This window comes from Pygocentrus nattereri, chromosome 23 (genome assembly GCF_015220715.1).
Source record: "Pygocentrus nattereri isolate fPygNat1 chromosome 23, fPygNat1.pri, whole genome shotgun sequence".
Taxonomy (NCBI): domain Eukaryota; kingdom Metazoa; phylum Chordata; class Actinopteri; order Characiformes; family Serrasalmidae; genus Pygocentrus; species Pygocentrus nattereri.
Window position 1 is genome coordinate 23998987 of NC_051233.1, and position 25150 is coordinate 24024136.

General features: G+C 39.3%; 1 protein-coding gene across 2 annotated transcripts in view; it reads right to left on the reverse strand.

The window, feature by feature from the left end:
- Nucleotides 1–25150, reverse strand: part of doc2b (double C2-like domains, beta) — a 294549-nt gene that overhangs the window by 204018 nt on the left and 65381 nt on the right. For both annotated transcript variants that reach the window (XM_017699405.2, XM_017699415.2), the window contains exons 7-8: nucleotides 11078–11176; nucleotides 8140–8310 (exon numbers count right to left, since the gene is read on the reverse strand). In XM_017699405.2, coding sequence (XP_017554894.1) covers nucleotides 8140–8310; nucleotides 11078–11176 — 270 coding nt within the window. The remainder of the gene's footprint in view (nucleotides 1–8139; nucleotides 8311–11077; nucleotides 11177–25150) is intronic.

The window sequence follows — 25150 nt, forward strand, 5'->3', positions numbered from 1 at the left end:
TGTAAAAAAAAAAAGTCACTCAGAGCAGTTCATGTAAAATAGTTCATTTTAGAGAAACTTACCGACTCGGATTTCTTTACATTGGTGATGACAGGAACCAGAGTTCGAAAACAGCCATTTTATCGAAATCCAAAATGACCAGCGAACCTGCAAATGTCTCGAGTTTTTATATGTAATGTTAATAATAGTAAAATAGTAGTAAATCTGAGCGGGTGGATAAAACATTTTGATATGTCATATGAAACAATTTTACAATGTTTTAAACCAAAACCCTCTCAAAGTTATCATAAATTAATGTCATAGGCACCACAGTGTGTTTATAACATCATATTCGTGCAACATAGTGGGCGATATTCAAAATATGTATGGAAAAGCACACTGATTTGTACTGTCACACACTACGAATATATATTGGCATATTTCTGAGCCCTTCTGTAATGTATTAAACACTTCAGGCGTTTGGTTCCTATCATCTCGGAGTTGGTAAGTTCCTCTACAATGCTGCCTTTCACACAAAACTACACTGAATTACTTTGCTTATATGTTAATTTGACTAGGCTTATACCTTAATTTAATAAAAATTTGGAAAACTGGTGAAATACCTCCGAGTTACCTACAGGCTACTGTTACTGTAGTCTATTAAGCTTTTAGATTTGACTACATTAAACTCTCATCTTGCATCTGCTTTGAACAACTCGGCTTCAAAATCATTTAAGATGACATTCATATTTGGCAAGCGAAGACATTCCAGCACAGCTTTAGTATAGTTTGCAGCCTGATATTCTGCCTTGTGCTACTACAGAGTGATGTTTTGCTGCCATGTTCCAAAGACAGACAACACATTAGAACTGGCCGTGGGCAGAACGTTTCTTACAGCTGCTTTAAAATCTGTGATGACCACAAACTCCACCGCTCCAGGCAGATGCACCACTGTGACATTAATCTAGCACTACCACCCCCAAAACCATTACAAGCAAAAGCCACAAATCTGGCCTTAGACCAAAGTAAAAGGACTCTGTCTGCAAACGCTTCAGCCTTTGGGGCTTACACACAGGAATAAGACAGTGAGCAACAGCTGTGACTGAAACTCGGCGAGTTTCTTGGGCAAAAAAAGGAAGCAAGAAAAAAAAACAACAAACAAGAGAGCAGCAGCCAAGTGCATGCCTGCATAGGATAAAGCTCATTATGAAATGATTAATGATGATCCAGTGCCGCACCTTGTTATAAATCAGGCTGGGCTCAAGCAAAAGCCGTTTCTGTTTGGCCATAAGAAAATCTAAATGGAACCACAGCATGGCAATTGTATCCTTGAACCGTGCAGTAAATAAATAGAGCCTGTAGAATAAATAGAATTAGAATAAATAGAAACTAGCAATGAACCTTGTCCCACCTGCAGCTATGTGGTGGGAGAAAACACAGTAAAGGCAGAGCTGTAACCATAAAATATTCTTGTCACATTAGGGATCTCCTATTGAACATATAAATAATGTATAACCAACTGCAAGTCATTTAATTTGGGACATATAAACATACAGATTGCAGAGGTGATATGATTTTATACAATATTTTATTTAATATAATATTTTTTCCTTGACACACTGAGAAACACTCACATAAACACTGTCAAGCTATATACTATAAAATATGTATCTGATTAAAAAAAAACCCCATAACATTCCTAAAAGAAATAACTACAAAAGTAAGAAAAAAAAAACAATATGAATGATGGAATTTTTAAAGTCTCTATCTGCCATAATGGCATGAACTGTTGTCAATATTTACTACTATACCTACTGTAAATTGGTCCAATTAATCTCACCTTTTTTCATATTAAGTTGTTGAACTAAGGATCCTAATGGACAACACAGTATTTTATTTGATCTGTCTCATTTTAGTCATAACGACATGCATAGAAACATTCAATTGCCTTAAAGTTACTCATGGAATAGCAGAAAGTCTGAGTTGATATCTCAAAACAAAAATTACACCAAAATTCCAAGATTCATCATCATCATCATCATTAACCACTAGTCCAGATAGGGCTGCGGTAGCAGTTCAGAGAGCAGAGAATCCCAGACAACCCTGTCCCCAAAAACTTCCTCCAGCTCATTCCTGGGGACCCCAAGCCGCTCCCAGGCCAACTTAGAGATATAATCCCTCCAGCAGGTCCTAGGATGACCCCGGGGTCTTGTCCCAGTAGGCCGTGTCTGGTACACCCCCACCAGGAGGCGTCCAGGGGGCATCCGGATCAGATGCCCGAACCACCTCAGCTGGCTCCTCTCAACGTGGAGGAGTAGCGGCTCTACTCTGAGCTCCTCCCGGATGACAGAGCTCCTCACCCTATCAAATAGAGTGTAGCCCACCACCCTGTGAAGAAATCTCATTTCTGCTGCTTGTATTCGCGATCTCATTCTTTCGGTCATTACCCACACCTCATGACCATAGGTGAGGGTCAGTATGTAGACCGACCAGTAAACAGAGAGCTTTGCCTTATGGCTCAGCTCCCTCTTCTCCACTACAGTCCAGTACAGTGGCCGCATTACTGCTGCTGCCTGTCCCAGCCTACGGCCGATCTCACGATCCCTCTTCCCGTCACTCGTGAATGAGACCCCAAGATACTTAAAGTCCTCTACCTGGGGCAGGTCCTTTCCCTTTACCTGGAGTGGGCATGCCATCCTTTTCTGGGCTAAGACCATGGACCCAGACTTGGAGGTGCTGATCCGCATACCAACCGCTTCACACTCAGCTGCAAACCGCTCCAGCGAGCGCTGGAATGTGATTTAGCCAAAAGATCATCATCATCTGCAAACAGCAGTGACGCCACCCTCCGGCCTCCACACATAATGCCCTCCTGACCCCGGCTACGTCCTGACACTCTGTCCAGAATATCATGAACAGGAGTGGAGACAGGGCACAACCCTGCCAAGGCCCAATGCTAACACTGAAAGATTCTGACTTAATGCAGAGCAGACGAACACAGCTCTCACTCTCACACAAGATTAATCCAAGCATTCCAAAAACAAAGAGAAAAACAAGGGGGAAACAAACCTCCCGTCAACCTCTGTTTTTCCTAAGATGGCTGCCACTTCCACTTCCATTTCCAGTGGGGGCCTATATTTAGTTTCAGGGCCATATGATATTTGACTTCAATGAATGTAACACGCATAAATAGTGGCCACAGGAGCAACGCAGTTCATAAACTTAGTCTATCTGCAGGATTACAAGCTGGTGTCCACTAGCTTGTCCAATAGGGGGAATGTCAGGGCTGAAACACCCAATGTCAGCTCAAGAATGTGTTCTTTGATAACTTCTGATTCAGCACAACAATGATTATGATAACCACTGAGGAGACTGTATTACTGTTTACAATGAGAAAATTGCAGAAACAGACAGCAGAAGGTTTTTTCAGTTCTAAGCTGACGTCACAATATACTGTTGTAAACTACAGGACTGTGCAAAAGTTTTAGGCATCTAAGTTAATTTTTAAACAATTTACCTCAGCAGTGAGTTTATCACAACATACATTAGAATAAAGTTATAGCCATAATTCAAATAAACAAAAACAATAAAAAGTAACAAGAATTTCTTGGGTCCATATTTTTCCTTGACGATGTACATAATCATTATTAATTAATATTCTATACATTTTGTTTATTCAAATATTAACACTTTTCTCGCAAATAAACACAAACTACACAAATAAATAGGTTTTGAAAATGTGTCTTGGGTGCCTAAGGCTTTCGCACCGTACTGTACTTCCACTGTTTATGTTGGTACTGCATCTCATGGATGTGGTGAATTGATTTTTGGGGACACACACAACCTGTGCTTCAAACACATGTGAAATACATGGGGATGAAATACAAAAGCATATTTAAAATCAAGTATATTGCTGCCATAAGAGTCTAACATAGCAAACGTAATAAACAAACACAAAGACGACATGAGAGCAAGTCAATCCCAATAAAAGTTATCACAAAGTAGAGATAGAACAATGAACAAAGTGGGATTCCAATGATATGTGACACAGAAGAATATGACATGTATGGTATCTGACTCTGTAATAACATGCACAATAAACATAATATGTGGCTCTTATATATGACCTACAGTTCCTGATATGTGGCCCATAGGTTTTTAATACATAACCCAAAGGTCCTAATACGGAGCAAATGCGTTCTAATATGTGATTTACAGGTCCTAGTTGTGACCCACAGGACCAAATATGTGAGCCTCAGGTCTAAAATCTGAGCCCAGGTCAAGCATGTGAGCTTCAAGTCCTAAAATGTGACCCACAGGTCCTAGTATGTGACCCACAGGACCTAAAATGTGACCCCAATGTAACAATATGCGTCAATGCCACATAACAATATACAGTATTATAGAGCTATAACCCAATACGCCATACTGTGAAATTTGTATGTTGTTACAGCCCCATCTGACTGACAGTGACGTTCACCAGTATGGTACAACAGTTAGGGAGGTTTAAAACATCTAAGCCCCACTTTGCTAAAAGCTCCAGCTTAAGTAAGAGAAAAAGAGCACTCTATTCAAAAGGGGTGCCAAGGCAATACATAAGGAGCCCTGCTAGACGTAAAAGTGAGCAGTACAAATTGGAGAGAGAGGCAGGCCAGAGCGTGTGCTATCACTGTGCAAATGAAGGCTAATTGGGTGTATGTGAGCCAGTGGGTTGCCAGACTCCTTTGCACAGGGAGAAGAGGGACAGATTGTGAGAGAGAGAGAGAGAGAGAGAGAGAGAGAGAGAGAGAGAGAGAGAGAGAGAGAGAGACACACACACACACAGAACAACTAAAGGAACAACTTGGAGATGCACAACAAAGGCAAAACGTGAAGTTAATTTACATTTGGCTAACATGAGTGATGGAGTACATGCATATATATACACATGCACACACAAACATACATAATGAAACACAGGAGTGGCTCGATAATCTGTTATTGGATAATCATGCACATCGTACAGCATAGCATAACAGTTATAGCTGGAAAACGTAATTACCGTAGCTCTATGTCAAGGCTATATTGTTCCACCAAATTCACTCTAAAAGTGGTAGCACATGGAGCTTCACTCACTAAAAGAGCCAATCAACGAAAGCTGAAGCTTCACAAACTGATACACACCATTAACTTTCTCTTAGATTGTTCTCATATATATGACACTTGCCTCCCTGATGTGGATCCCTGATGAGTTTGTGAAGACTCCACAGAATACATTTACATAAATATAATACAGGAAATGCTTCCTTTCACATTCCACACATCCACTGGAAAAAGTTCCACATGATATTTGTGAAACTTATGGGAAAGTGAATTTCTTTCCTTTTTACTTATTGCTCTTCGACATCTGCTCAAGTAAAGGTGTCCGAATGCTACTTTCCATACATTTTTGCAGGGCATTTGGAGGGCATTTGGTCCACGTGGGGAGGGGGGACCAACATCAGGAGGCAGCAGTTATCACACTGGAATGTAAGCGTAAAATTGCATAAACAAAGTACATCTACAAGTACAGTAATCACACTGTCATGATGTCTAATACTTTCTCTTTTTTAGGCCCCTCAGTAGACATTCCACCAGTGGAAGGGAACTTGATATACTTAACATAATCAAATAAAATAAGCGCTGCAACAAAAGATACACAATAAAAAGGAGGTAAGTCCTTCAGTGCCATGGTCCCCAAACTCTGGAACTCTCTTTCTCAATCTCTCTCAATCTGACTGCTCTTCTTCCCCTACTTTCAAATCTGATTTATAGACATGAGCATTTCTCTTCCTCCTTTACTGCTCAGTCCTGGCTTCCTTTTTGTGTGTGTTTTTTGTTATGTAAAGGGACCTTGGGATTAGGTACTATATTAATGGTTTTACTATTATTATTATTATTATTGGCAGCATTTTATGTCTACTACGTAAAACAGTTAAAACATAAAGTAAAAAAATACCCTGATTTGCAGGTTGATGTAAATATTTCAACAAAATACCTCAACTCTAGGGTCTGTGTCAGATGGCAGACATCTGCTGAGAAGCCAACACTCCAGATGTGGACACTTTGCAATGCTGGCTATCAAGTAATGCTAATACAAATGAAAGGTAGTCCGGGGAGCTGTTAGGTTAGCTGCTTCACTAAGTACTGATCCACAATGACATACATTTTAGGCAAAATGTACAGTGAACATATTCACAACAACAGAAAGTGGATTTTAGCTTGCAGTGCAACATCAGCAGTATGGGAGATTTTATGAAAAACAATTCTCAAAAATGTTACCAGTAATTAAAGCCACTTACTTTTTATGACAAACATCCTGTGACCAGACAAAATGATGTGAAATTTCAAGAAATGGGAGGAACATCCCACCTGTCCTCCACCTTCTCCCCTAGACCCTTAATCCTTACCTCAAATAAGAGTGAATTTTAGTACAGACATTATAAAGGAGGAGGAGACGGTTCACTAATTGTAAAATATAACTGTAAAAAGTATCTAATGCTCAATGCAGTGTCTGTTTTCAGGAAACCCTGAAGCTCTATAAAATGAGCCAATAGGGAAAATATGGGGAAAAGTACCCCGTTTTGTAGAGATGTGCGTAGAGAAAGTAGCCAAAACAAGCTGAAAAAGCATGTTTTTCTGGATAGAGCTAAACAGTACAAACCATTTACGCTGTTTTTGTGAGATTTTACCTGAGATCTCATATGTTTTTGAAACTTTAATGTTGCTTTCTATTTTGAGTGTATACGTCTATCCCCGTTTAAAACGACAGAAGCCTGGTCTTCTATGACTATAAATAACTGCTCAAGAGTGTTGTCAAATGGCATAAAGTGGAGAGATATTCTTATAAGAATATCTTAAGGTCTTTAAAAATGATGGTTCATTTTCCCAAAGAGTTGATCGTCAGTCAGAGCGCAATTTCCTTTTTTCTAAATTTACAACTATTTCCAAAAAGGGAACAAACACCACTAGGTTTGTTAACAGAAACCCTACAAAATCTCTCTGGCTCTCACTGACCCACATGGAGGAAAAAACTGAGGCTCTCTTCCTGCAGCAGAAGGTTTTAGATGAGGGGAGAAGGATGAGCTCAGGCAGTTGTATGAGTGCACTGATCCTGCTCTCTTCAGCACAGCACATATTTACAGTGCAGTAGCCAGAATCCACATGCCCAGAAGAGGAGAGATAAGCTTGGTTTTCTGTATGTGTGTGTGTCTGTTTTCATAGATGTTCAGGACAAAATGTCCTGAGTATTTGTTCTATTGTTTAAAGCCAGGCGTTCACTTCATGACGTGCAAAATCCAAAAAGACTATAGACTCAACGTCATTTACAGAATATCTTGTTTTTTTTTCCAGGAGAACAAACACATTAGATGATTAGACAGAGAGAGCATTACATACAAGAGTTACAAACAAGCACTCAAAATCCCAAATCTTGTTCTTGCCACGTGACACAAACAAATCTGAAACTGGACCAGACCTGTTTGTGCTTTTACGCAGACACAAGAAGCGAAAATGCTAACAGTGGATGAGGATGCAGTTGGGAAATGCAGATCATCCTTTTCTATGAACTGACAAGCTGTCTACCAGATTACCAGTTCATCTGTGCTGTCAATTGCTTCTGCTCAAGCTCCCGAACTGGAAAATGGCTTCAGATTTGAAAAATTTGTTGGAACGGGTATATCAGGGATAAAATTGTGTAATGTTTTATACATTATATATATATATATATATATATATATATATATATATATATATATATATATATATATATACATACACACATACATATATATATATACACATATATACACACACACACACATATATATATATATATATACACACACACACACACACACACACACACACACACACACATACATATATATACATATATATATATATACACACACACACACATATATATATATATATATATATATATATATATGTGTGTGTGTGTGTATATATGTGTATATATATATGTATATATATGTATGTGTGTGTGTGTGTGTGTGTGTGTGTGTGTGTGTGTGTGTGTGTGTGTATATATATATATATATATATATATATATATATATATATATATATATATATATGTCCCATGTCCTTACACTATATAGAATCAAATGTGGTACTCACTCAATGATGGCCGGTTGTGGTCAGTGTCCTCGTCCTCCTGAGTGGGGGCAAGGCTGCTCCTCTCACTGGCCAGGCTGGAGCGGCTGTCAGACAAGAAGCTGGCTCGCAACGGACTGGTCAGTATGGATTGGACAGGTGTTGGGGCTGGACTTCCACTGGACTCTGACAGAGCTTGTCGCAGTGAAGAAGAAAGAAGTCAAGAAAGAAGTGATGGATGTTAATTACAGCTGCAAAAAGTATTAGATATCTTTGACTGTGATAAAACTAATTTAATGCTCTATAGTGTACTATAGTTTCCACATGGTACAGTCATATTTAAAAGCTTAGCTGCTCCTTCTCAATTTACAAGTTTTGCTGTTTATTTAAGTGAAAATAAGTTAACACATCATGATCCTGGAAGCACACTGCCAAGGCACTTTAACACACCCACTACAACACATTAAGGGCTTGTTAATGAATTGATTATTTGGGAGCAGCGAAAGCACTAAAACACGCAGGGCTGTGTTCCTCCAGGACCAGTGCTGGCAAACACTGCCGTGGCGCAACCTGCAATAGCATTAACAAACATGAAGCAACAGTGATCCTAAAGAAAATCCAAAGACTGTTGGGTAAATTTCTGTGCACTTAATGAGTAATAAACAATTACTCATTCATGACTACATGGTCTGATGTGTCACTTCCAACATTAAAACTAACATTTTCATTGCATATGGTTTGGAATCACTTTTAAAATGAATGAAAACTTTGTCTAATCCACTTTGCAGGGAACTACTAGGGGGACTGGAATGCATCTACAGTTGCTGTGACACATTGCAACACCCTGCAAGAGGTGATGGGGCGATGTGGCTCTTACTGTTTTGTTAATTAATTAATTACAGAATCAACCATGAGCAGCAATCTTAGTGTTAACATTGATGCCATTCGCTGTTACCAGATTACTGACAAACGAACCACATAAGATGACGTTCACCGGGGCCGCAACTTTCAGTGCTTTCCATTTTCCCATCAGACAGTGAATAAACTAACCGCTACATAACTACCGTAACTAATATCTCATTTAGGTTTTTTATTACAAAGTAACTCCTCTTTTTTATCGATCTATAATTATTATGCATGTTATCCTTTCATTTGCTCCTTTCCCATCTCTCTCTCTCTCTCTCTCTCTGCTTGTTTCTTTTTGTTTCGAGCTTCTGGTGCCTCACTGATTACATACATTAGCATACATTAATAATACGTTATAAAAGTCTGTCTCTACCAAACCCAAGGGGAGGTAAGCTACTTGTAAACTTAATGAAAAAACAGACTAATGTACACTGAGTTTTCAAATTATGTTACATGATACTTTGGCATCGATATGCTAGTTTGTGATGCAAGACTTTTCTGATTAATGTTTCAACCATCAGAATTCACAACATTTCAAAATACTGAGGCTGCTGAACGGAGCTTGAACCTCAACGGATCACTCGGAGTGAGGTGCTGAGAAAGTCATGATGTACTGAATTAAGTCATAGTTCTATGAACTGTTATTTGCCAGTTAACCAGATTTAAAGTAAAGCTTTCATTCTGGAGCCATTATATGTCATCTCATTCCTCTTTCCATGAGGCTGAAGTCGGCTTATTCGCCAGTAACATGTTCAAATCTTCCATTCCACCTTAAATTATGCAGCAGTTACCTTAAATGGTGTACAGGGGCAGGAATATAAATGCAGCTCCATTTAAGGTGGAATGGAAAATCTGAATAAGAAGCTAAAAGTGGCCAACTTCAGCTTCGTGCTATCTTCCACGATGTTCAGTGAAAAAGACTATTTACCTTTGTTTTTCTTTTTACATTTTGAAATCCTTGTTTGTTGGAACCCTGACTATGAAGAACATGAAGAGCTTGTTTTCTCCTACCTTTACAGCGTGCCGAACAGTGCACTGTAGAGGCAGACAATGACTAATGTGCAGTGCTGGCATATCGAAGCTGTTAAACAAATCACTCGACTCAAACGTATCACACTCTCCCGTCTAAGTGTCCCTTGAGCCAATACCAATGGAAAAACATGAGTTCACAGAGTCGAAGAGTCAGCTCCAAGCATGTCGACTCTGAGTCACTGACCCAGAATCTGCCGACTCCCAGACTTGCTGGAGTCAAAAAAAGACACTTGGAATCAACTCCCCAACACTAATACTAGTTAATACTGAATGTTGTAGTTGGTAGCAAGTAGGTAACAGAACACGATGATTTTGAATGACCATTAATTTCTCATTTGATCACTTACATAGCCAACTACGAGTCTTTAGCCTAAACTGAGCAGCTACTAAAGCTAGACTAAAGCATGCCGATTTACAAGGGGCCCTAATAAAAAGGTATTATAGGCTTTGCTTATTACAAGCATAAACTGTTAATTACCTTCATAACTCTACACTCATTGTCCATTTTATCAGCTCCACTTATCACATAGGCACACTTTATAGTTCTACAATAATTACTGACTGCAGCCCAATCATTTATCTAATCTCCACAGCACTTTGGCCTGGAAGGTCCCTAGTTTGACATGCCTGATGTAGAAACAGACGGACTACAGTCTGCAACTGCAGAGCTGCAAAATGCACCTATATGGTAAGTGAAGCTGATAAAATGGACAACTACTATTGAAGGGGCTTGTACATGTATATCATAGTGGTACATCAGCCTATTGTACGTGTGCTGCATAACTGAACTTCTCAGGATGTTCAAGTCACTCTGATTAGTGTAGCTGTTCTGAGGTCAGCTGAAAAACTGATTGTGTAGTCTCCTCACTGTTTCCATGCATCTCATTAAAACTCTTCTGAAACTACCATGACCTTGGTGGCCTCATGCAAGTAATGACCATGGGTTTAACTATGCGAAATTCATGGACATAGAACACGTATTGTATAGTGAACTAAATAACAAGTCAGAGTGTTTTCAAGTCACCCGAGTGTCTCCTTTTGATGCTTTCAGAGATGAAGGGCTTTCTGTCGCTGTTGGCCTCGCTGAGCTCTGAGTCGCTTCCATCACTCTCACTGGAGTCGACTATAGAGAAGGAGGAAAGGAGAAAATTGACAGAGGAAAGAATATTGACAGCATTTTGAGTGTCAACATGAGAAAGGCAGACTCTTAACAGGCTACAAAGACCAAAGTCTGTTTGATTCCAGTGAAATCCTATCAGTAATCAAAGCATGAAGGCTGCTTTACACTGCTCTATCAAAAATGCTTTTAGGTAATGAAAGGACATTTACAGCGTTTCAAACAATATTTAATGAATAAAAGTGGTTATATCAATTTATTTAATCAAGAACATCTATGACAAACTCTGGTTCATCAGCATAACATTTCACATTAGGGATGTGCAATGAGAATGACATTGATATTCAGCTATCTATAAGTTAATTAATAGATATTAGGTTAACTGAATAAGATAAACTACTAATGCAGAAATCAGTAACAAAGAGAAAAAAGCAGTGGGGTATATATCAAAACATGCTTTTCAATTATATTATTTCCAAGGGAAATATTTAGGTCCCCCAGGGACGAGTAGGGTTTTGCCTTAGAAAAAGCTTGAATGTATGATGGAGGCTGCCCCTTCAGGCATGCTGATGAGCTAACACTAGAGCTAACCAGAGCAGTGGTAGACGGTGATTAGTTTTTTCTCCTCAAGGTATGTTGAGCCAAAATGTTAGTGTGTTGAGCTAACATTAAAAACAGCAAAATATCTTTTTGATTTAGGCTGACAGCTACAGTAGTTAGCCTTGTTACAGCCACACTGAGTCTTCCTTCTCAATTATGTATTTGTCAATGCACTCAGATTGAAGTCGAGTCAAAACTGACCTTTCATTTACAAGAGAACATTCTTGTTTTCTCATAAACTCCCATCAAAATGTAATGACTTTTGCTTGCCTTTAAAACGTGTTCTGATTTACAACACTGGGCACCAGCAAGCAAAATAAGATTAACCAATAATATGTTTCCATTCCCCATCTTACCACTCCCACTTATTACTGAGTCTAAATGCTCAGTTAATGAGACCCTGATATCATGTTTCATGCAAAAATGTCAGTACACACGATGACTTCTGGTTCATGTTGTAGGTGCTCAAGTTTCAAAGTAGCAAAGCAAAAAGTGATATACTTTATTGGAAACATGCAAAAAAAAAACAGCATTTCACTGAATAATTGCTAATTTATGAAACAAATATTGATTAGTGATTTAGTCATTTCAATACTGAAATACTGACGCCTGGAATGGTTTATCAAAGAACTGAGTACCCACTCACATCCCTCCTTCACACTGTATTAAATAATATTTTATAAAGGCAATTAACAATGGTAAAACTTTCTGACCAAATCTATTACCTAGTTGGTTCCTTGTTGAACCAACAGGTGCCATTTCATTTTGTCTTATTATAATCAGCTCCAAAAAAAATGATATAAACATAATAAATCAAAGAACAGTACGAGTCTTTCATCTTCTAAGAACTGATTTTGACAATTCATTGGAAAAAGGAAGCTTTAAAAGGTGAAAATCAATATCTGCTGGCAGGGGAGGCTTTTACATCACCATACATCAGCAGCTCCAGCTTCACTAAGTGAGAGATTCAGTGGCATTAGAAAGAAAAAGGAAGAATGGTACAACAAGACAGGCACACAGAAACAGCACGATTGTCTCTGCCTCTTCTATATTTCATTCACTATGTGCCCCCTTCTGACTGCAGGAGGGGTATGGGGAGCTCTTCAGCTTTGTCTGGACAGAACCCAGCACCTGCTGAACTCCCATCATCATCACACCAGTGTACACTGCCCTCCATCAACGGCCCCAATTCAGGCTGAAAATTCTCAGATATGCAGTCCTTTGTGAAAGTATTCAACCCCCTTGATCCAAAGTAGAGGGTTTAAATTCTTATGCATTTCTGTCTTTCATTTCCTTCAACATATCTGACAGTGTATATTGTGTATGATGAAGTAGTGTACAAAAGTCAGAGACCACCCTTCATTTATTTTATCCGCAGTCAAAAGAGACATTAAATTCATTCATGTAATGTATGTACCATACTGCGAAATGGGGGTATTTTCCTGTAAATAACCTATAAATAAACAACAGACATTTTCAGAATTGAGAAAAAATGTGAACAAAGTCAAGTTATGACAATTTAAATGAAGAGGAACTACTGAAAAATCAACAACCTTTCTAGGTCTCTACTGATTATTTTGAGGTCTTTGTACAAAAAGGTCAGAATTATTTTTCAGTCTCATCACTTTCCTTGAAGCTCACATAGAGACGACTGTCAGGTGGACTTGATCAAAGGTTTTTGCACAAACTTAAAGCAAAAGAGGGGCAAACACAATACTGAAATACTGAAGTTTATGGTGGTTAATTTAATTGGTAAGTTTCGAGTTTCCACTCAAATTGTTATCCTGATAATACAAACGGTAATTCAGAAAATTGTATTAAAATAAAAGGAAGGCAAAACAGAGACATTTTCACTAGTGGTCTCTGACTTTTGGAACCCACCGTATTTAACAAAAAAATACACCGAAAATTTGGGTCCAAGCCCCTATGAGCAGGAAAGAAACCTTGAGAGGAACTAAGACTCGATAGGGGGATCCATCCTCCTTTGGTTGACACCGGAGAGCAAACAATAACAAAAGAGCAATTTTCAAAGAAATCTGCAGGGATATTTTTCCACTTCCCTAAAGTTCAGTCTTAGAAGCTGGTTGTATTTTCTGTTTCTTACAATCCAAATCATCCCAATTACAAATTGAGAGTCATAAAAGCTTCCTCTATATCTTAGATCTCCAATTTCTGTTTCAGTGCAATATTTGCTGTTTACTTTCTTTTCTCAGTAAGGGCTTCTTGACAGCTACACTAATTGCATTGAGTTGTTTTTTCACAGCGGAAGGATGGACAGAAACACCTGTGGATTTTTTTTGGTTTGTTTGATTTGATTTTCACTTCTCTCAAAGATGAAAGCTTTAAGTGCTGTTTATCTGATGATGATAGTTTTGTAAAACATGGTAGACCACCAAAGATATTAGGGGTCCCATTTTTTCTAAACATTTTAATCATATTTTGAATTTTTTTTTTACTTTCTCCTTTCTTACTTAAGTGGAGTATCTCTGAAAATTAAAAAATAAAAAAACTACACTTTTGACATTATATATATATATATCAGCACACACTAGCATGACCCTACCATGTCAGTGTCACTGCAGTGCTGAGAATTGTCCACCGCTGAAATAATATCTGCTCTGTGGTGGTCCTGGGGAGGTCTGACCATTGATGAATAAAGCACACCTATATGGTAAGTGGACCTGATAAAACTGACAATTAATGTGGATATATTATTTAGTGACCAGTGAGTTTATATACCACACACACACACACACACACACACACACGGGGGTGAGAAAGGAGGCGAGCCAGAGATCAGCACAGTCCTGGCTTTCGATTTGCCGCACCCCATCTGCCATGGTTTCAATCAGGGGAGAGGAGATGGAGATTCTCTGTGTGTGTATGTGTGTGAGAGAGAGTGACACAGAGAGATTTACGCTCATCCTGCTCATCCCTCCTCCACACACACACACACACACACACACACACACACACACACACACACACACACACACACACACACACACACACAGCTTTTGCTCTGTGAGATACCACCCGCATCTCCAATCTGGCTTGATGAATACAGCCCAGGAAGAGTGACTCCTGGCTTACTGCTGACTCACTGTAACACTGTAACCGCCCTACACACACACACACACACTCAAACAACAATCCAAGACACCGTGCTCTACACACTGCAAGCCAGAAATCACAACACTTTTCCTTTCCTTTTACACAAACGTGTAAACTACACACCTGTGTTGAAAGGCCAATTTGTGCCATTGCAAAAGCAACAAGAATGACAACAACAAAGTATCAACATGTGGAAATGTGCATGTTCTTCTCTGTCAGAAACCATCTCTCATGCATTTTCAGAAGCAGAACAGTAAAGACCTCATATCACGGAAAACTGAAATTTCAAACTTCATAAAATCCTGTTTTGAATTCACTTTCAACACTATACATAACTATATATGTCAGCATTCTTAAGATGACATTGTATTAATATCAGGTGAAATGTGCCTGGAAACCACCCCCTCTTCCCTCCATGGCATAGATAAGATGATTGATGCAATTATGTATAGTGTTCTAAATATGTTTAGTGCTGTAAATATGTTCAACGTTTATTCATATTATGTCAGTACAATGTCATTTATTTCATAAAACATCTTATGTCAGGTTGCGAGAACCGACATAAGCGCTTAATAAATGTTCAAGTAGTGCTTCATAAACACATTATTCAGTGCTTATGAGTGTGTTATGAAGCCCTTATGTAGGTAGCCTTCAAATAAAGTGTTACCCTAATTTTGAAGTAGAAAAAGGCTTATTTGCCGATCTGACTAGTCTGATTCATTTCATGTTTGGTAAAGTTTTTTTTTCCAGACCTCATATTATGGATATAGCATTAACAACAGAATACTGGGTCTCATTCATCTGACCTTTCACAAGAACAAATTTAAGAAAAAACTTCGGAAGTCATTGGTGAAAGAGGCCCGTTTTGCCAGAGTAGGATACTTTAACCCAGGACAATGACGCCATGAACACCTTTGTTTCCACATGTTCAGATCAGAAACTACAACCATTATAGGTCACATTCATTTAAAAAGTGGCTTATAATTGTATTACAAGTATTAACAAAGCCAGCCAGTCAAATTTCATTACATTTCACTGGTCCCTCTGATTATAATCACCTAGAAGGGTACACCTGACTTCAATTCATTTTATAGTTATCCAACTCTGAAATCCAAATTCCATTGTCCTTGGCTCAATTTCAACCAATAACTTCATTGATTTTTAAAGCCTTTTGGGTTTACATTTATATTTTGCATAAACAATGATCCTACTAGTGAAAATAGAAATGTTGATTCCACTATTCCACTCTTTATGAGCAAGGCACCACATGAACAAACCAATAAAAACGTTATGTTGAGTCACTTTTACTATACAGTTACCATAAATCAGGTGATTCATTATGTGACATGTACAGTATTTATATGGAGTGTTTTTCCTGTTTCCTTATTATTTACATGGTAAATATACAAGCAATGTGTGGCCATAAGCATCTGATTAAAATGGTGATGGTGATGTAGATCAAGGGATCTGCAAGAGGATGGCTGGGAAACCCAAGGGCTGAACAGTGGTGAGCCTTTCTTTAGCACCAACAATAAACATGACTGAAGAAGAATGGCTTATATTTTATTAAAATCTGATTTCTCACTTTCCTACTTCTATTACGGTGCATCCTCCAGAGGGAGCATTTGTGGATAGTGTCCAAGCCTCTGTCTGAATCTTGACTCTGACTGCAGTGTGCAATTTCATATTAAAGAGACATCACTTATAGCTCAGTTGGCTGAAAATCTTTGTTTCAGTGGTCACCAACCCTGCTCATAGAGATCTTAGCTCCAAGCGCTAATCATCCACTACTGATCCATCTTATTATTGCTCTCAGAAGTCCTTGATTAGCTGTATGAGGTGTGCCAGATTTAGGTTGAAGGTGAATCTTGAAGTAAGGTAGATTGCCAGGAGGAGGGCTGGTGACTACTGGTATTCTTAAATTTGTCTGACTCATGTGAGAACATTTTATGACTGGGCCATCATTTATTGTAACTGGGAGAATCAATATATTGTATATGCTATAGAGTTTCAAATGAGAACAGTAATCAGAAAGCAGAATTTTAAATTTGTACTATTTTCCTATGTAAGCTAGTCAACAAGATAATGGTTAACCAGAAGGTGAAAGTTTGCGACCCAACTTTAACTCGACAAAGCTGGTGCTATGAAATCCCAGGAGGTTGTTAACGTGTTGCTATGTTAACCCAGGTTGATTTTGCTAGGCTGTTGCTATGGTATCTGACAATGGAGTTGGTGCTAAGGTGTTGTTAGGCCACTGCTATGGTATCCCAGGTAGTTGCTAAGGTGTTTCTGGTCATTGCTAGGTTATCCCAGGTGGTTGCTAATATGTGCGTACATATGGTAATACAACCCCAATTCCAATGAAGTTGGGATGTTGTGTAAAACATAAATAAAAAAAGAATACGATGATTTGCAAATCCTTTTCAAACTATATTGAATTGAATACACTACAAAGACAAGATATGTAATTTTCAAATGGATAAACTTTATTGTTTTTTGCAAATATTCACTCATTTTGAATTTGATGCCTGCAACATGTTCCAAAGAAGTTAGGACAGGGGCAACAAAAGACTGGAAAAGTTGAGGAATGCTCAAAAAAACACCTGTTTGGAACATTCCACAGGTGAACAGGTTAATTAGAAACAGATGAGTGTCATAATTGGGTATAAAGGGAGCAACCCTGAAAGGGAGCATCCACTTAGTGAACAACTGCATGAGCAAATAGTCCAACAGTTTAAGAAAAACGTTTCTCAACATGCAATTGCAAGGAATTTAGGGATTTCATCATCTACAGTCCATAATATCATCAAAAGATTCAGAGAATCTGGAGAAATCTCTGCAAGTAAGCAGCAAGGCAGAAAACCAACATTGAATGCTCGTGACTTTCGATCCCTCAGGCGGCACTGCATTAAAAACCGATCCCATTCTGTAACGGATATTAACCACATGGGCTCAGGAACACTTCAGAAAACCACTGTCAGTGAACACAGTTCGTCGCTACATCTATAAGTGCAAGTTAAAACTCTGCCATACAAAGCGAAAGCCATATATCAACAACACCTAGAAACACCGCTGGCTTCTCTGGGCCCGAGCTCATCTGAGATGGACTGACGCAAAGTGGAAAAGTGTCCTGTGGTCTGACGAGTCCACATTTCAAATTGTTTTTGGAAATCATGGGCGTCGTGTCCTCCGGGCCAAAAAGGAAAAGGACTGTCCAGATTGTTATCAGCACAAACTTCAAAAGCCAGCATCTCTGATGGTGTGGGGGGGTGTTAGTGACCATGGCATGGGTAACTTGCACATCTGTGAAGGCACCATTAATGCTGAAAGGTACATACAGGTTTTGGTTCAACATATGCTGCCATCCAAGCAACGTCTTTTTCAGGGACGTCCTGCTTATTTCAGCAAGACAATGCCAAGCCACATTCTGCACGTGTGGTGCATTATGAAGCGCAAAATACGACAACAGAGACCCCGGACTGTTGAGCAACTGAAGTTGTACATCAAGCAAGAATCGGAAAGAGTTCCACCTACAAAGCTTCAACAATTAGTGTCCTCAGTTCCCAAACGCTTATTGAGTGTTGTTAAAAGGAAAGGTGATGTGTCACAGTGGTAAACACGCCCCTGTCCCAACTTCTTTGGAACATGTTGCAGGCATCAAATTCAAAATGAGTGAATATTTGCAAAAAACAATAAAGTTGATCTGTTTGAACATTAAATATCTTGTCTTTGTAGTGTATTCAATTGAATATAGGTTGAAAAGGATTTGCAAATCATCGTATTCTGTTTTTATTTACGTTTTACACAATGTCCCAACTTCATTGAAATTGGGGTTGTAGTATGTCTATGAGGGGCCATGAAAGAAATGTCCATTGTAATTTGTGGTGCTTAGATTTGATTTTCTCAATATTCTGCCATTCATTTCCTGTGGGCAAAAAACTGTGTGTGAATGTTGTATACAAATCGTACATACCATTGCTCTTAAAAACACAGGCACACTATTCTTGTATAGCCTCGTTCCTCTTCCTATTCTTGTACAATACTGCACTAATTATCAGTAGATCTTGTACAATACGGTGCACTAATTATAAGTAGGGTCAAGTTTACGATCAGCACTCTGTTCATGTTTTGCGTTAAGGTTAGGCTGAAATTAGGTTGAAAGTTTAAATGAATATTTATTTGAACACACGTTAAAAACAACAACAACAACCTACAACAGACCATAAACATAAACCCTTACCCAGTTCTCTCAAAATCAAGTCACTTTCCATTTAATTAAAGACTCAGAAACTTTACTGTTCATAGTAAAAGATCAATCACGAAAATATAAAGCATTTCCATAAAGGTATCATTAGACCAACTCTCCTCTGAACCTGATATAATGATCCAGAATATACTCTGGCACCTTGATAAAAAAACAAACAAACAAACAAACAAATGTAAATAAAAGAGCTCTACCTGCTTGAACTGTTTTTTTCATAGTACAAACAATGAAAGCAATGAAACCGTAACACGCAAACATTGCAAGAAAGCAGGGGTTTACTATGAGCATAATTCTCTTTGCTTCTTACATTGCTTTACTGGCTGATATTACCTCATTCAATCACATTACAGTCGATGACAGCAGAGGCCAGGCTCCAGAATGATGAAAAACTCGCTAGTTGGTTAAGAACCCTGTGCTTACCATTGATTGTTCTCCAATTGAAATGCCACAAGCCAGCATCAGATTTATAGTTAAAAGGCCTCTACAAATATGATGGGATTGTATGCTTTCAATCAAATGGCAGCACCCAGGAGAGGAACATGCTGCATTTCAGTTACACAGATGTTTAGTGCCGAGAGCTAAACTAACGTGAATAAACAGGGAGATTAAGTCAAATTAGTGCAGAGCAAAAAAACACTAGAGGCAGCAGTGAAATAAGGGAGTGGCCTCGAATTGCTTATTGCCTTTCTAACGCAGACAACGGTGACAAAATAAGATAAAACATAACAAATAAGTACGATCATTCCTTTAGTATGTTAACATGAGGCTACTGAGTCTACAAAGATTATGCAGACACATATGTGTGACATCATACTGAGCATTTTACAGCAGCAGCCTATCAGATCTGAGGAGCAGAACTACACGTCTTGTAATATGCATTTTACTCACATACATAAACTGATTTTAGGACACCAGCATGTAGCTTTGTCGGTCACTTGCGGTTAGAAGGTTCAGAGAGCGTGTGTGCCAGTTTGCAAATAAATGCATGCACTTTGCCTTTCATCCCGGACCCTCTGATCATGCCTGTCTGTTTCTCGGTCTTCATCAGATCCATTAGACAGACCCCAACTGGCAGTTTACTTTAACAGAGAAGAAAGAGAGTCATGCTGGGGAACTCACTGTAACACAGTGGTACAAACATGCCCTGCTGCTACAAGTCATCTCCAAACCAGTTCAGGGAAGAAACGTTATTAGAATGTTTAAGCACAGCTTGACATTAGGAGTTACTGTAGTAAACCTCTGATGTTTTCTTTGCGTTCTACGTTTGAGCTGTTGGCAACCTCAGGGACGAACTGTCTATAGTGTCATTCTCCAATGTGGCCCTTACATTTTTGCCACATTGATAAGCTCATTGATTCCGCTGAGGCTTTCATGCAGTCCAGACCTAATTTTATTAGCAGCAAACAAAACACTGACATCCAAAGCGGCCAGAAAATGCCACCAAAAGGAATCGCATTCACTTTTCATACAATAAAAACGTCAAAACAAACGTGGTGAATGTTCCACTGGGTCTATACCATCTGTACCAAGACATTGTCTATGGAGCTTCTGGCTGCTTTATGGGAATACTTGGTCATTCTAAATCAGTACATGCTTATGTGGAGAATGGTGGCTGTGGGTGGCTAAGACATTAGCTGTCCCATTACTGCATCATAAAAAGAGCTTTAAAGGAATAAGGGGCTAAATAAGTGCTTGCAAAGCAATTTTCTCCTGTTGTGTCTCCAGATGCTGTTTGCATTAAAAGCCTCAAATTTTTATTACCCCAAATGTAAGAGACTATTTGGAATGTTTGGGCTGATGGGGCCATGTTCAGAAATACCCAGCATGCAACAGGGGCCTAGCTGTTTGCCTGCATGTAGAAGAACCTGCTGGGTCTAGCATTTGTCTAAAAATGGCTAAGTAAGAGTTACCTCCTGGTGGCTGACATTTGGCCAACACAGGGTACTGAATCAACCAACTTACTACAAAACAGTACAATACAATTTTCCCTTGATTTTGTGTACTTCTTCTGTAATTCTATTACCGGGTTTGGCTGGCATTTTGATTTAACATGCCTTTCAAAGAAGCTACAACCAGAAAACCTACATTTTTATTCATATACAACAAAATGGCCACAGCATGTGTTCAAATCCAGACTTCAGCAAAACACTCCCACATAGAATCCAATCCCGCCTGTTCAAAAGCCTGATACCGTGAAGCGTGCTGCTGTGCTTTGCAGTCCTCCTCTGACAAACACAATGGCACACTGTGCATTGAAGTCCAAGCTCCAGAGGGGATGCAGTAAAGGCTGATGTCCTCGCCTAATCGCCATTAGAGTAACTCTCGGGGTACATAATAACGGCCGCGCCTCCTCTTCATAAAAGAAGCGGAACGATCGAAAACATCCAAAGCCAGAAAAGCGATCTTTGCTTTATCTCCCTGAATGGAGAGAAAGAGATTTTTGCCTGGACTGGACTTCTGTGCAGGACTTTGACTCTCATGCCTTCTTCCATGGCTCGATGAGCCCCCATTAGCCTATGCAAGCCCATCAGGCTGGTGCATTACCATCGCAAATCTGTTATGGCTGCCAAATGTGGGATTTTTCATGCAATTCCAATGAGTCCCATTTAAAACATTTACATAAATTTAACCTGATTAACCCGCCAGAATTAATTCACGAGACTGTCAAAATGGAAGTGGCAGGCTGAATCTAGCAAAGATGAAGGGCTGAGAGTGGACGCTAAAAATGATTTAACAGGCCAGAGGAGATTCTGAATTGCTTCTCAAACAACCTCTTTGGTAGACAAAGAGAATTGTATGTCTAGATAACAGCCTGACAGTGATGCTTTGTGACAGGTGCAAGACTGCATCAAAGTGTTCTGAAAAAAACTCCCAAAAACAACTGACTTTCTGCTTTTAACGCCTGCGACTTGGCAGATCAAGATTTGTAGCCCAACGTGTTGATAATTCTAACAAATGTTCTTTCATTTAGCTACTGATAAAATGAAAGTGAAGAAAAAGCACACAGACACAGCTTGAACCTCTTTTTTCTGATCGGTAGTCTTATTCTACTGGGCTAAACTGTCAGCAACAAAACCAGAGAAAGGGAACCCACTGTGTTTTAGATTCACAGCTCGCTCAAACGCAGAGGAGGCACTGCATTAAAAAAAAATCTAAACAAGAGATATAAATCTATCCCTCTCAGGGAAGATACAGACAGACACTATAAGAAGTAGAACCAAACAGTCGGATTTCGTTGGTTTCCAATGATGTCTAAACTCAGTAAAACAGCACGATCATTGTTTTGACGGTGTGGTAAAATACGGACTTCAGCACACTTTCATAGCCCCAAGTGAGCACTTTAAGAGCTTACCTATTCACAAAGCACAGCTTCAACAAAAAAAAATAAACGGGGGTTTTGCAATGAACCATAGGACTCTCAGTTTCCTTTTCCAAAACAACCAATATTGGCTGAAGAAAGAAAATTAAGGAAACAATGACTAACTTTATCAGGGCCAAAGTTTGCTGCTGATGGAAACAATTTTGTGCGCATCAAATAAGAGAATTCAATATCAGATTAGGCTTTTCTGCTTTAACCAACAGTGCACTAGCACTGTACTGTCCATGTAATCTACCCGTTTTAATGTCTGACTCTTTACAAACAATCACATCATTTTTACAGCACAACCTGCTACAAATAATGGCAACAAGCAATAAAATAATAGTGAGTTATCCATCCATCCATTTTCTAAGCCGCTTCTCCGTCAGGGTCGCAAGGGGGGATGCTGGAGCCTATCCCAGCAGTCTTGGGGCGGAAGGCAGGATACACTCTCGATGGGTCGCCAGTCCATCGCAGGGCAGACAGACAGACACAGACAGTCACTCACACCTAGGGGCAATTTAGCATGTCCAATTGGCCTGACTGCATGTCTTTGGACTGTGGGAGGAAACCGGAGAACCCGGAGGAAACCCACGCAGACACAGGGAGAACATGCAAACTCCACACAGAGAGGACCCCGGTCGCCTGGCCGGGGAATCAAACCCAGGCCCTCCTCGCTGTGAGGCGACAGCGCTACCCACCTCACCACCGTGCCGCCCCAATAGTGAATTAAAGCTTTTAATTTTGGCACGTGGATTGTGGAAGGTTTTGCAGCAGCCACCTGATTCCTGGATTCAAACTGACAAATCAATCATAAGGCAGCAGATATCAAGCAAGACTTATTATTACTGCTTCGACTGTGATACAAATAAACATTAAGCATTTCTATTTTAATGCAAAGTAGGAGTTTGGCTCAAGTGCCAAATGTGCCAAATGTGAGAACAATAGAGCACTTGCATCCCTGCAAATGTTCTGACCAAGAAACAAGCATTCACATATATGTCTTAGCGTAGTTTTGCCATTGCAGCCTGAAACTAAAAGCCCAAAGAAAAATATACAATGTCTGAAAACCAAAACTCTGATTCGAACTTAAAAGAACAAACTAGGTGAGAGAACAGCCTTAATCTTTTTTTTGAACTCCAGTTTTCTTTGACTTTCTCTCTCACTTTTTATGTAAGTGGATCATCTTTTACCTAATGTTCTCAGAAATATCTCCTTTAGTTCTCAGAAATATCTCCTTTAGTTCTCAGAAATATCTCCTTTCTTTTAGATGCACATGTAAAAGAAATCTGAAGGTGAGTTTGGGTAGTTTGTGTTAATGTTAGCGTCTCTTTGATGAGGAACATGATGCCAGTTAGATCTTTGGAAACCAGCTTTTGTTGGGAGGACACAGCTTTAAGATTGGAAACATCACAAAAGTAAAGAGAAGGTGCATTAAATACTGACAGATTTGAGGAACGTAATGTTAGAGATTTTGTGGAATATTGTTAACTATGTTTCCTTTTTTCTGACAATGCAAAATGAAAAGGTGGACTCTCACTTTTGCACAGTACTGGACTGTCTACATACAGGAAAGCAAGCATGTGCGGTTTACTCCTAATTATGTTTAGGCTAGATCCATCAGTATTCCAGACTGGTCCAGAACGTTCTGGCCAACCCTCCACTGCGTGAGTTCTTCAATTCTTTCATGCCAAGCAGCATCTTCGTCCAGTTTCATAAAGCCAGTCTGGGCATAAGTACAGATCTAGGATCAGATTTCCCATGACCACGAAGGTAGCACAAGGTTAAAAAGCGCAGCTGATCCAGAAACAGTACTCGGACTATGAGCTTTGTGAACACAAGGCTGACAGACCTTGCATATGTTATGAGTGTAGGTGGTACACCCACTGAATTCTGAGAGGATTCCAGACCTCACCCAGCTGGTCATCACTGAAGGCACACTCTGTGACTGCAGAGCAACAAGTGATCTATTATTTCCTATAAAAGAATTTGGATTTTCTGTAAATCTTTACAACAACTCCCCAAGTCTGCTCTTCTTTCAAAGCCCAGTTTTCTCTTTACTCCATAATTTAATTCTCACCACCACTCCTGTTGATATAGTCCTTGTTTATTTTCTTGCCTTCATTTGTAGTGATTATATCCTGTGGTAAAGCAAGCTTGGGTATTAGAAAAATGCTATATAAATTAAAGTGGGATCTGCTTTGTTTTCACTATCAAAAAGGTATGAACCCATGAACATATTGCTTTAAAAAACTGGCCACATTTTTTACTATCAAAATGCTTCAGGTGCCAGGTTTAGTATACATGGCTACTGTATATACACTCACAGTCCACTTTATTAGGTACATCTTGCTAGTAAAAGGTTGCCCCCCTCTTTTGCCTTCAGAACTGCCTTAATTCTTCGTGACATACATTCAACAAGGTGCTGGTACCATTCCTCAGAGATTTTGGTTCATATTGACATGATAGCATCAAGCAGTTGTTGCAGATTTGTCAGCTGTACATCTACAATGCCAATCTCCCGTTCCACCACATCCCAAAGGTGCTCTATTGGATTGAGATGTGGTGACTGTGGAGGCCATTGGAGTACAGTGAACTCATTGTCATGTTCAAGAAACCAGTTTGAGATGATATGAGCTTTGTG